Genomic DNA, 13,978 nt, shown 5'->3' with positions numbered 1-13,978 from the left:
GGGGGGGGAGGAAATCTAAAACATCTTGTAATATCAACCAAGAAAGCTATAGGCATTTGAGCAGTGCATAGGAGAGGTTATTTGCCTAGGAGGCCGCTGATGACTTTTTTCTTCTTTTGTTTCTTCTTCTCCATGTTTTTCTTGTCCAAACCTAAAAAAACAGAAATTTAGAGAAGAAACGACAGGAAAATAAAACACAAGAAAATACAGAAAACCACACGATGTACAAACACTATAAACAGACAGTCTTTCAAAACTTCACAACGAAGACGTACAAATACACTAACAACAAGTTAAATGAAACGACAATCTGATCAGATTTGGATGGCGATGAGCATGATTTAAAATATTAAAGATGGTGTGAGAATGGCGATAAAACATGACAATGGAAATGAACACAACTAATGATTTAAACAAAAACATATAACAAACAAAACAAATAAACTAAACACGTTGGATGTTTCATCTAAGATAAATTTCTATATGAGGTTATACCAAATAAGTGGAATGAAAAACAGGTAAATCGGAATTTGAAATAAAACTCCTGTTAAGACAATGTACAATAGCAATTACAGCTCAATTACACACAATACATCAATAACTGAACAAGAAAAAAAAACACTGGAAAATTTGGAGGGAAACCCTTTTGGCCGCAATCTTTCACCCATTCATAGAGATCTTCTTCAGCTCATCAAAAGAGATAATGCGGGATTTTGTGTTATCAGTGTAACCAAATTGCCTTAGTGTCTTACATATTTTTTTTTTTAAATTGAAAACTTTCGTTTTCTTTTTCAATCTAGAGCAGCTTGTGCTGTCTAGTTTTTAGCAAGAGATCCTAATGAAAGGTGAAGGCCAACACCGTCCTTTTCTGAACGAGAATAATGTTTGCGGTGCCATTTTCTTTGGCCAAGGTTAATGTAAAGGGTGGGAGCAGTAACAAGTTTAAATTGCACTAAGAACTACTTGACGACGCATGCAATGATGCGAGTATAAAGTTGGGTTAGGTGGCAGGAAAAATAAAGAAGACATTTCATTGGTCCACCCAAACCTGCAGTTTCATTGTTGAACTCAAATACGGTGTAGACTTTTCAATTTGGTTTGTGCAAGGAGCCAGTCTTTGTTTCGACAAGTTTCTATGACTTTTAAACTCAACTCATGGAGAATTAACGCATGGTCAAAGAAAATCCCAAGAAAAAATATATACCAGGTTGCAGGCTTTTGCTGCTGCACAACAACAAAACGTATCACGGCACACTTGTAGAAATATCCAACTTGCATGATATGCAACTTCATGATAATTTCAACATTGCACCCTTCATCATTTTAAGCATGCATGCATGACCAGATCACCTTTCAGAATATGTCAACTCTAAATACTTCAAAACCAAAACAAAGCAGTTTTACTCTAGTACTGCTTTACTGGAAGAAATTAGGACATGGTAAAACCAAAACCAAAGTAAGAATAATGCTTATGGCTAGCGATAGGCTTGAAATACCTTATCCAGCATAGGCTGCACTGAATAGCAATGCGCTTGATCTGCGCAAAGACTTCTTTAACCCTAACCCTCCTCCATCCTCCAAAATCCTCCAGGTGGTTTTTTTTTTGAAGATTTTGGAGGATGCACTGTGTCGAGTTTGTTGGCTGTACTTAGCATTGTTTATGATCAGTCATGTATAATTGAGCCCTGCATTGTGCTCGATATCATCCGCACTGCTTCTGAATGTCATTGGCACTGCCTCAACCCATTAACCGTAATTGTTGGAGGATTTTGAAGGATTGAGGCAATTAATAGCTACCGCTCCGCTGATCAAATTCAAGAAATAATGGATGATTTTGGAGGACTCAGGGTGGTTCCTAGTCAAAAGGCCTAGGGGTTAGGGTTAATCACCCTGCATGCACTTGAACATCTGTGCGTTTCCACGGCCATTTTGTTTTAGCTTCAATGCCCAATTTTTTTTTAACACTTTTTCCATTTACTTATGCTTGGATGAATAAATAACAAAATATAACTAATGAAACATCAAGGAAAAAACTTACAGGAAAGTTTCACTGCATGGCAAAGATTAATTAACCACATTGCCTAATATTTTTGATTTTTGTTTTCATGCTTTGCTTAATAATTAAACAGCAATAAATATCAACAATTTATTCTTCCTGAGGTCATCATGCAGCCTTGGAAAAAAAACTGAAGAAAGGATCTGGATATCTACAGAGGAATATTTGTTTGTAACATTAGCTATTTTTGCATTGAACTGCAAAAGAAATTTGCCTTCTAGATTTCTATACAATATCTACAACGTATCGTGATGATTTCAAAACAGGGCATTATTTTCCGATGCAAATATTTTTGGATATACATGTACTTAAGGCAATTTACCTGCTGAGGGTATTGTTTTGAAGCACGAAACGCTTGCCAACTGCTAAAAATATTAGTTAGAATCAATTGAAACAATGATGTGAAACTGCAACTTGGTTAGATTGGGGTATAAAATAAGGGTCAACACCAGCACACCACATTAATCTACACACACATATATGCATGAGGCCATGGAAAGCAAAACCTTTTCAATGGGTTCAACGGTCGGTCCGGAAAAGTCCGGATTCCTTTCAAATTTCATTTCAAAAGGGGGAACAATTGAAGTCAGTGAAGTAAGATTCTGAATTTAGTTTTTGCTGTTCAATGAAAATTACCCCCAAACCTTGAGAACTTTAAAGGGAACATACAACACTTGCAAACATCAAAAAACAGAACTACTAAATTATCACGAAATACCTAACTGGACTGTTAGTGAATGACAGTCTAAAGCATCCTGTAAAATCATGGCACCTGGTGTGCCGAAATTTTCAAGAAAAGTGGTATTTTTGTATCAATTTCCAATGCTGGTCGGCCGACCAGCATTTGAAAAGACTGGCTTTGTTCAAATACTGCTGCCAATTTGTCATATTTAGTTAGTCCGCTTTTTCTTTGCATTCGATCACACACCTGTGAACGGGTACAAGCCAGCTAGACTGGTTCCCTGACCTTACAATTCCCTGACTTCTATAAATTGCTCCGTTTCATCTTAAGTGGGGTCAGGGAACCAGACTTCAAAAAATGATTGTTCTTCTTGGTTTTTCCAGCATCTCCGATCCCAAAACGTCAAGCAAGTCAGCGTAGCAATATTTGCTATAAAATACTAACCCCCCAAATCCATCCATTTCTGAAAATTACAGCAAAAGCGAATGTTGTATATTCCCTTTTAACATTAGACACATTGGGCACACAGAACAGAATTCCGTTTTCTTTTGGCCTCACACAAAAATAGTTTTAAAACATGCATACAAACAGTGCATTTAACTACCACAACAATTTTACGGTCATGCTGTTAAGATTTTAACCTTTGGAACTACGAGGGTAAACAAAATACACAGCATCAGGAAAACACCCATGCAAAAAAAATGAATGTATCCTGAAATCAAACCTTTTTTGCTTGTTCCTTTTTCCTTTTTGGGCACTAGGGGGTTCAAAGAAAGGTCCGGGTCGTTTATCAGAAATTCCACATCATTTGAGCAAATACAAGTGGGCATATTAATTAGGAGAATGTTTTTGTGCATGTTAGCAAGTAATATTCAGTCCTGCAAAAATGGATGTCAAAAGTCTGACTCTCAGAATCTAAAAACCACTTAAAAGGCATGGATCATTTTCATCCCAAAAGTAACATACCCAGTTATTATCCAAACGCTTACTTGGAGTACAGATCGTACTGGTACTAAACACCACATGAATTTATTCCGTCTGGCTTGCTGTTTTGGAAATAAAGAGTGGGTTTGAAGAAATAACGTTTCGTGATCAAAAGGTTGTGCATGGCGTTTCACTGTTTTCTAAAAAAAAGTAACATCCACTGAGCTGAAACTTCAACCACTGTCAACATATTAGGTTTTGAACCTTCTTCTTTGGATTTTGAGTGGTGTTACTATCGGAAACAAACAAAATGCCTGAAAAGAATATGATCCTATATGCCTTTAAGTATTTGAAAAGACAGAAAACAATCCCACATATTGTCAACAAAAGTTGATTTGCCGCTTAATGTGTGAGTTAACCTGTGCAACACCTGTTATTTTTCACGTGCAGGCGACACTCTCAAAGCCTCTAAAATTGGACCTTTGCTATGCATCGTGACGACAGTACCTCCTTATATTCTGATTGGCCATTTTTTGGACTGGACCTTAAGGTCAAGCCTTGTACCTCTGACTGACTGAGTCACCGACTGACTGACTCGACTCACCGACTGAATGACTTAGTCACTGAAGCTATCAGGACCGAGTCACTGAGGCTAAACTGAGGCTATCAGGTTCAGCTCCACCAGTTCAACCTGGCTGTTCTCTGACTTTATATCCGCATTTGGTTCCGAGGCAATGTTTGGGAGTTCTAGTCTGTTAACTGTCGAGGACCCAACCCCAGCAGTCAACTTATATTATAGGGGACCCTGGCACGATGAGCATCAAATCTTATGACATGGTACCAAAGTTAAGACTAATCGATTTTGGTTTGGACGATATAAAGTCTTCTTAAAAATTCTGGAGACAGCCAGGGATGAAGTTGAAACCAGAGATGACACCAAGGTTCGAAGAAAATTGCCTGGATTCCCTTAGCTGACAGTCAAGATCCAACCCCAACAGTCAACTTAGGGGATCCTGGCTCAATGAACATCGAAACTCGCGACATACACAAGAGGCCAAAATTTAGATTATTTCTACTTTGTCTGGATGATATAAAAAAAATCAAAGATGACACCAAGCTTTGAAAAAAAAAAATGCCTGGGTTCTCGTCAGCCGACCGGCAAGACCCAACCCCTACAGTCAGCGCTATACCTACCGCTCTGCTCCATCATGGACTGGATGTCTTCATCCTCGGCCTCCTCTCGTTTCCGGTCGTCCTCCAGTCTCTCCACGATCTGGCTCCTCTTGGTGACCGCCTCCACCAGCATCTCCAAGAGCTTCTCCTCCCGTTCGTTGTCGGCGTCCGTCTTCTGGTGCTCGTGTTTGTGCATCAGGCAGCGCAGCTCGTACTCGATCTCCGCCTGTTGCAGCTCCAGGTCCTGCATCTGAGCTCTGAGCAAATCAAGGAAAATTTGGATACTTAAAGACAATTTTGGGGATTCCAACCTTGTTAGAACTGATTCCAATTCCTTCCAGAAGTCAAGACTAAAATCTGAATTGACTCCATTATTACCAGCAAAAAAAACAGGCATTAGGATAAACCTCTACAACATCACTAAAATTTCTGGTAGTGAAACCCTCATGTAAAATCATTTGGGTGTATGATCTTAAGAAAGAAAGAAAGATCCTTACAATGTAAAATTTATTTTGAAGAGTCTGGAATTGAAGGTAAAAGGAACTAGTATGGGTTACTTCATGCTTATTAGGGGTGATTTTGGGGGCAAAATTTAGAAATCCACGAAAATAATTGCCAGAGGATTTGAGGGTCACCGTGGGCCCATGGAGCAAGGTAGGATCTATGGTATATGTATTACTTGCCTAAAGGCGCCCCTTACAATGGCCCTTTTATTTGTTCTATGCGACCTTAAAACGTAGAAACATTTTACGGCAAAATCTCAGGAATTCCAGATTACCCAAGTGAAAATCCTGAAATCAGGAAAAATCCCAACAAAATTCAGCAAAAACCCTGACAAATCTCATTCCTGGTAAATATGCACAACGGAGTTCATCCCTCAAAAATGCTGAATCATAATTCTGATTCAGAAATCAGAATCAAATGCATTTGATTCCTGTTTTTGAGTTTCTCAAACCTCAATCACTGTGCAACATTTTCATACATTTTGCTAAAAAAGGAATCGTCCTGGGTTCGGACCCCAATTTTTTTTTGGGGGGGGTGTCTTCGTCCATGTGTGCATGGTTATTGTGAGCAGACATGCTTGTAGGACAGAGGAAATTTGGAGGGTGAATGAAACTGTGGGTAAAATAAAATACAGCGGTCTGTTGATTGTCCCACTACAATCTCCATTCTTTCGTTAAAGATATAGTCCATCATTTGTAATTTGTGCATTTTCTTCGTTTGAAGCAACAAAAATGTTCAAAATCTAATGAAGGATACTGAACAACTAACCTGAAGTTTCAGCTCAGCTTCAGCTGCATATTCTGAGAAAAACAGCATTCTAGAATCTCAATTTCAAATCAAAGGTTGCTGAATCATGTTTTGAATTGCAGCTATATGCGATGTCGCGCACTGATCCGACAAATGATAGCAACTGCGCGCACGTGTGCATCGTGCCAATGCTTGCGCGCGCTGTGCCGAATAACAAAATGAACTACTAATTTAGGCCTTTCCAACGGTGCGTCTTAAGACGCACCGTTGGAAAGGCCTTCTTTCGTTGATTACTTCACAATGATAGCTTGCCAGAAAGATTAATTTCACAGGGAGTTTAGTTCCCTTACTATATTTCAACCAAGTATGTTTTTCAACAATAATACGCCAGTTACTTTTTCGGATGGCTGCAAATGATGGACTATAGCTTTAATATCAATAACTCACTGTGCGACTAGTTCCCCTTCTCGTCTCAGTAGCTTGTTCTTCTCATTGACCAGTGCAAACCATTCCACGAGAAGTTCCTCATTGTCTTGGTTCTCTTTCCCTAATAAATATCAAACAGTAAAGATCAGAATAAGCGAAAGTACATAAACTCATAGAACATAGACATTTTTGCAGGAAATTTGAGGTGTCCAAGTACAGTACACACACGTGAATACTGCACTGTATTATTTGCAATAAAAGGCTTGAGTTCCTGAAATGACTGTAAACAGCCAAATCACAAGAAAATGAGGCTTATTTGTGACACAGTCTGGAAAATGAGACAGACCTGGGCACAGGCCGCAGTGAAGAAAAATTAAAAAAGAAATGAATGGGGGTGATTTTTTTCTGATTTTCAAATTTATTGATATTTGTGATCTTTGATATGTCTACTACACAGATTTTAAAAACAGTATAAAAATCGTGGGATAAAAGTGTTTTTAAGGGAAAACAATTGGCATCTTTCATTTTCATGACAGTTGAAACGTTGAAGGCCATTTTCTCAGTATTTTACTTTTTTGACATGTCGATGAATGCAAACTTTAAACAGCTACATGTATAACTTGTCAACAGAATGTCCAATTGAAGCGCAACAAACAAAATTGTAAGAAGAATTGTATTCTCTTTCCTAATATTCGCAAACCCTCATTTCGACCTCTGCCCAGTTCTGTCTCATTTTACCAGAATGCCTCACATTCATAACAATGACATATTTTGAGGAATCCTTGGTCTCATTACCAGAAATACATAATGTATGCTTTTAGCAAAGTCTTTCTTAAAATCACTATGCTAATTGTTAACCCTCAATGAAATCAGGCCGGTGTCTTGACTATTACCACTGAGGGTAAGCTGAACCTTTCTAGCTCTCTAGTTGCTCTTTAGGCATTCAGTAAACTCTGTACCTTCCATGTCCGTTCTAAGACTCTGCTCCAGTTTGATACCCTTGCCTTCCATCTCGCGCTGTTGGATCTCAATCTCACAAAGCTCCTTCTGGATGATGGTGGGATCGATGTGATGCTTATCAACCTACGGTCAAAACAAAAGTCACATTAGCTTTAGAGAGTTAGAATTAACCTCTTAATAGTGACCACACTTTGCTGAGCGTACAATGCTGCTTGCCCAGAGCATTTGGTACATGAAATTGACACAAATCATTTCTTTCAAACATGACCTCAAAACTCATGCGATCCAGTAACAAATACGTTTGTTACAAACAACGGAAGAAACCCTGGTGTCCTTTATGAAAGTTGTAGGCCTGAACTATCTGGCCTTTCATGTGTTGCTACGCAATTTAGGTATTTTCAACTTAGGCTGCCTCTGGGCATTATTGTTATTAACGAGTTAACACAATACAAGTTGCAGATAAAATATTTAATATTGGAATGGAGACTATACAAAAATGCTATTTTTGCAAGGAGCTGCAAGTCTTCCATATAGATTTCTGCATCACTGTATCCTCAAAAGTCAAAAAAATTAACAGAGAAATAAATGCGATTGTTGGTGATATTAATGTTGATGTTTTACTCAAATATGCTATAGATTTGAAAACATTAACCCTCCTGCAGTTTGAAGAGTCACAGACTGTCATAAAATCAATCCTCTTTTTCTGCCCTGTCTTTTACTTAGGCTTGTCACCAAAAGACGGATCGTTTTCAAGCAAGCACTGTGACTAGTCAAATTCAGTCAACTGACAAAAGCATGCAAGTGGTAGGCACAGCTGGCTTATCAATCACCCACAGTCAAATGACAGCTGTATCAAGTTACATAAACAGTCACAGCCAGTCAATCCTGCTTCATGTAGGCTGGAAGATCTTAAACATTAAAAACAGTCACTTAATCGATTTTGACTGAAAGGACAACTTTGCTCAGTGTGTTTGTTTACATAGGAGGGTTGAGTTGACAACTACCTGTGTTCAATTCCCACAATACAAACATAGGACTCAACATCTATTCTTTTGTAGTAGCTTGTGAAATCATACTCCTCGGCACAAAACTTACATTTTGCAAATTTGATGTCTCCATTTTTATTGAATGACGTTTTTACTCAACAAAGACCCTCAAGCAAAAGTTCTACCACTGAGTAAGAATTTAGGTCACACCTCAGAGGATATTTCAAGTTCCTTCAACCCGTGCTTACCTCTCTCTTAATGGGCGGAGGTGCTGGCGCCCTCTTCCTGGAGCCCTGTGTGGGTGGCTTGATGGGTTCAGAGGTCGGCCTTGGGGGCTTGACCTTTGACACGGGACGAATGAAAGTCAACCATCATAAGATGAAGTTTGATCAACAAATCTTTGCAATGGTATGTTTACTACAAAAAAACAAACCCAACTAACTCTGCACTTGTGTGTAAAAACTTTGACGAAAGTATATTACTAGGAAATTGAAGTGATCACTGGAGAGTTGATTCAATTCCATCAAGAGTCAAGCATTTCAGAATGGGCAGACTTCTGAATAACGTGACGTTTTTTCATAAGTTCATCTTTTACATTGTACATGTTTAATGTGAGTTTATTTTGTGTATAACAATTACTGAAACTTTAACCAGTTCGCGCCAGATGACGTGTATACACGCAAAGGTTTTGCGGTATTCGGAACGGATGACGGATAAACACGCAGGGAGCGAGGCCGGAAGTATCTGTCAGTGACCCGCTCGCAGCAAGTGACGCCGGAAATATGAGTGTGCTGCCCGAGGGTGATGGCTTCAACCCGCCCGGCCTTGAGGTCAAGTGAAAAGTAATCCAGCGCCTCTTTCCGTTCTTTTCAAAATATTTCCGGCGTGAACTGGTTAATGTATATTTTAATGAGCATAATTTCTTACAATGCAATAAAACTCAATACTGCAATCTTGGGTTTCCCCAGCTTTAGTTTGCTAACCAGTGAGCCACTATTATTAAAAAATAAAAATGATTCACCTTTTTCCTGTCCAATAGTTGATCAGTTCCTCTTCGCATCCTTGGAGAGGGTTTAGGCGACTCCTCCTCAGTTTTCATTCCCACTGAACGTTTCCTCCTTGGAGAGGGAACCGGTGAAATCCTACCGTCGTCTTCCTTGTTTGGTGTTATGTGCTTTTTCAAACGAGGTGAGGGTACCGGTTTCGTGGCTACATCAGAGTTTGCTCTTTGGTCGCGGCTTTCCGGGCAGGGTGGAGGTGGCTTGTCTGGACGAGATTTGAGATCTTTAGTCTCTGGCGGTCTGCCGTTCTCCTTTGGCGGAGTCGGAGCGGGTCTGCTCTTGCGTGATCTTAGCGGGGGCTTCACGACGTCTTTCTCCTTGGAGTTGGACAAGCCTGGTCGGTCAGGAGGTGCGCTGGGTCTGGGCGGGACAGCTCCTTCAGGCCTGGGTGGGCCTCCGTCTGGCCTCGGAGGCGCCGGACGCTTCTGGCGAGCCTTCAGCGTGTGACGGTCCCGTTGCATCTCTTGCAGGATCTCCTGCCTGGTTTTGACTTTGTACGATGATTGCTGATTAGGGATCTCTGCGGGCTGTGAACTGCCTCCCGCTGGGAGAGGGGGCCACTGAGTAACAGGTGATCCCAGCGTAGATTCATCGTCATCCCCTCCGAAAGGATTGAGACTGTCATCGTAGGCATCATCATCATCCTCGGAGTCCTCGTCAAATGGATTCTTGTAGCCATTATCTTTTTTCTCCTTGACTTCCTCTTCTTCATCGTCATCATCTCCGAAAGGATTCAGACTCTCATCATAATTGTCCTTCGCAGGCTTTTCTGGCTTACTCTCGTGTTTATCTGCTTTGAGTTCTTTCTTGACAGCTTCCTCATCTTTTTTAGAGTCTGTTTTAGCGTTACTTGGTTCTCCATCCTTATTGGAGGTCTCACTTGCAGGCTCATCTGCTTTGGTGGTGTCATACTCCAGGCAGAATGAATCAGAGAGGTTCAGGTGGGTCGCTGTTACCCCCTCATGGTCACTCGTGCTGTCTCTGCTGAGAGCCGATGAACGCTTCTCAGGATCGATACCGCTGGCAAAGTTCAACTGGTCCGTATCCAAACTGCTGGTTTCTGAGTTGTTGGTTGGGCTGATGGAGCTGATGCTCGTTAAGCTGAAGACATCTGAGGATGTGTGCCCACTATCTCTAGAATGAGTTTCCACAGTGGGAGCTGACTCGTCTTTCATTTCATCCATTTCAGGAGGTTGTTTCTCGCCCTCCTTTGGTAGTTCCGAGTTGCTCTCTTCGTCCTTGCTGGAGCTCTTGGAGGTTTCTTTGGCATCGCTCAACAAGCTCCAATTTGAACTGGCCGGGCTGGCTTCCCGAGAATCCTCTTCCCCAACGGCAAGTTTACGGCCCGTGCCTCCTTCCAAGACATCTAGCATGTCCTCTTTGGATGCTGCAGTGCCAGGCTTTATGTTTCCCCTGACGGCGGCAAGGGAGGCCAGCAAGCCTTGCCTTGTCGACTCAGTCTTTGCAACATCACTGTCCAAATTCTTTTCCGGTGATGCACCACTTGGGGATGATGCCCATGGGGAGGGTTTCGGGGGAGGCTGTTGGGCGGGTTTCGTTTCTTGAGTTGCTGCTGGGTTGTTGAACCTCTCCCGAGCTGCCTTACTAGCTAGCAGGTGCGGATGCATGGGTACGGCTGGCTTACTGGAAGGCGGTTGAAGGGCTCCAGGTACAAGGGGCTTTTGCGATGGCAGGGCTGGTTTCCCTAGGTCTGCTTTGGCATTGTCTTTGCTCCCAACCTGTCTACCATCAGACTGCTTTGCCCACGGACCTCCAGAGCTACTTCTGTCTGTGGGCACAGGCTTCAAACCAGACCGTGCTTCCCATAAACTACCTACCCCGCCACTCTCTCTTGGAGCTGGCTTTGCATCTTGCTTCTCCCACGGGCTGCCACCACCGCTGGCCACAGCCTTAGCACCAGGCCTGGCCTCCCAGATGCTCCCGCCATCACTGGGCTGTTTCTTCTCCTTGGAGGCCCGGCTGGCCATGTCCGATCGCAGCTTCCAGATGTTGTCGCCGTGCTCCAGGCACTCCAGCTGCTTGGGGTTGGCCGTGGCCTTGTAGCCGCCGGGCCGTAGCGTGGTGCTGCATTTGGTGCAGCGGAAGCAGTTGCGGTGGTACAGCTTGCCGTCCGCTACCTGCCGTTCCACCAGGTAGACCTTCTTGCCGCATATTGCACAGGTGTCTCCCAAGGTGGGCTGCTTGTTGGGCTGATTAAAAAGGAAAAAAAAGCACAAACAATTCAGGAAACAATGTGTCAACAATTTTCTTAATTCAAGACAGGAACTGCAAACTACACTTAACATGCTAAAAACAAATTGGTTAAAACAGTGCCCTTTTGTCAATTACAACAAGATTAGTCAACACTGATTGTCTGATTAGTTTATATCATATTTGTTTTTGAATCAGAATTGTTATCAACTCCACTTATGGTAAAAAAAACTCCAGAATCAATACCTCATGGAACAAAACGAATGGCTCATGCAGAAATTTAAGAGACGTCGAGTCACGATGTGGGCACCTGTGGTCTAGCGGTCGAGGATTCATGATCGTGAGGTTGTGGGTTTGAGCCCCGCCGTGGCCATGCGTGTTGTGCCCTTGAGTAAGGCACTTTACCTCAATTACTCCTCTCAACCCAGGTGTTAAATGGGTACCGGCATTATTCAATGCTGGGAAGGTAACAGACTCGCTGTGGAGGAGGTGTGGCGATCCCCCCACAGCAGCATATAAGTCTGGCCCAATCGCTAATGAAAGAGAGATGGTCACTCTGTTCCTGTGAACACAGATTCGTCCCCTTTACTTTTACCTTTACGAGTCACGAGGGATAAAAAAATCACTTTTTAATAACATTAGCGATACAGGAGAGAACTGGCCAGTTTTACTGACCTTGTGTTGTAGCGGGGACTCCCCTGCCGGTCTCTTGCTTGCCATCCTGGTCTTCTGGCCCCCAATATCCTTAACTGTAAAAAAAAAAAACATTTTAAAATGTTTCAGGAAGAAGGACAAAAGTGTCATAAAAAACTGCATGTAATTTAAATTTCTACAGAAGTAAAAGCGGTGCAAATAAGTAAAACTGTGAATGAATATAACAACAAAATGAGAGCAGATCCTTGATTTTTCTTGCAGAAGGGGTGCAGAGGGGAGCCAGGTATGGTCCTTTCTATTCCCATAGTAGACGACAAGCTTCCCATTGATGAATATAGAAAAAGGATAGTACGGATTAAGATATATTTATGACCAAAGTATCTCAACAACTAATGTTGACCCCAAAAGAAATGTATGAAATGGGATGCGCTTTTGAATAGAAAAAATAGTTCCATATTTTCAAAATGAGACAAAATTAAATTAGGTTTTGCCCTTCACCGACGTATAAACACTGTATACTCAGTGTGCTACCTCCCGAGTGAAAGTTGGAAAAATCACTCGGGTGGGACTCGAAAAATTCCATCTTATGAGTAGTTAATGCGGTACCCGCTGCTATGTACATCAGATTCGAACCAGCCAACTGATTCCGTTAGCTCGTAAGCTCGGCGGTCGAGTGGTAAGACGTCTGCTCTAGAAAGCAGGAGGTCGTGGGTTCGAGTCCCACCCGAGTGATTTTTTCCAACTTTCACTCAGGAGGTAACACACTGAGTATACAGTGTTTATACGTCGGTGAAGGGCAAAACCTAATTTGATTTACATCACTTGACGCAAAAATTCCATCTTATGAAGAGACAAAATTAGTGAAGCGAGCAATGTAATAACGTAACTAAAAAGCTAAGTTCCAGCAAACAGGGACTAATAATTAAAACAGGTAATAGGCATGCAGCAGATGTTGAGTATCAAAAAGTAAGAAAACAAAAACAGGACAGGGAGAAAGACCATACGTACACAAAATCATGTTGCAAGTTCTGTATCAAGGTAAATATAATGGATGCATGGAAAGTCACAGAAACATAAGTGGTAAACCAAACACGTTTTGAAAGTTTTTTATGATTATCAAACAGGAAGGACATTCTCTTCAACTTCAATCTCAAATAGTAAAAAGGATTAATGTCATGCTAAGCTGAGTGCAACATATGTAGTCACACATGTACCGGTATGTGTACACAGACATGACAGAGACACTGCTGTCACAATGACATCTTTTAAATGGTTCTCAATGCAAATGAACTGCAATAACCAGTCACCTTAAGAGTTCTAATAGGTACTACCTGTACATGTACAAGTTAAACATTTATCGCCAACCCATGCCCAATAATGAACCCTAACCGCCCTGAATCCTTCAAAATCCTCTTTGCCAAATTGGACGAATTTGGAGGATTGAGGTTACATGGCAAAAGTGCGTTACTGATTTCGTAGAATGCATTTTGTCAAGGTCTTGGGCCGGACCTTGTGTTGTTTTTGCTCAGCCATGCATAAATATAAGCCCGGATTATGCTCGAAATCCTCCGCACTGCCACTGCTCCAGGATGTC

General features: G+C 41.6%; 1 protein-coding gene and 1 non-coding gene across 4 annotated transcripts in view; one reads left to right on the top strand and one right to left on the bottom strand.

Annotated features, from left to right (window-relative positions):
* LOC119738711 (MICAL-like protein 1) overlaps positions 1-13,978 on the bottom strand; it is a 29,050-nt gene continuing 15,072 nt past the window's right edge. For 2 of the 3 annotated variants that reach the window (XM_038213646.1, XM_038213648.1), the window contains 8 exons: positions 12,406-12,479; positions 9,480-11,729; positions 8,707-8,799; positions 7,472-7,595; positions 6,534-6,633; positions 4,857-5,092; positions 3,463-3,495; positions 1-151 (listed from right to left, as the gene is read on the bottom strand). In XM_038213646.1, coding sequence (XP_038069574.1) covers positions 78-151; positions 3,463-3,495; positions 4,857-5,092; positions 6,534-6,633; positions 7,472-7,595; positions 8,707-8,799; positions 9,480-11,729; positions 12,406-12,479 — 2,984 coding nt within the window. In that variant the 3' untranslated portion in view covers positions 1-77. The remainder of the gene's footprint in view (positions 152-3,462; positions 3,496-4,856; positions 5,093-6,533; positions 6,634-7,471; positions 7,596-8,706; positions 8,800-9,479; positions 11,730-12,405; positions 12,480-13,978) is intronic. The other variant, XM_038213647.1, reaches the window with a different exon arrangement.
* Trnas-aga lies at positions 13,044-13,116 on the top strand. The gene has a single exon. It is a non-coding gene; the product is annotated as a tRNA-Ser (tRNA).

Source organism: Patiria miniata, unplaced genomic scaffold, assembly GCF_015706575.1.
Source record: "Patiria miniata isolate m_02_andy unplaced genomic scaffold, ASM1570657v1 HiC_scaffold_3, whole genome shotgun sequence".
Taxonomy (NCBI): Eukaryota; Metazoa; Echinodermata; class Asteroidea; order Valvatida; family Asterinidae; genus Patiria; species Patiria miniata.
The sequence above is the reverse complement of the archived record's forward strand: the minus strand, read 5'-3'. Positions and strand labels throughout refer to the sequence as shown.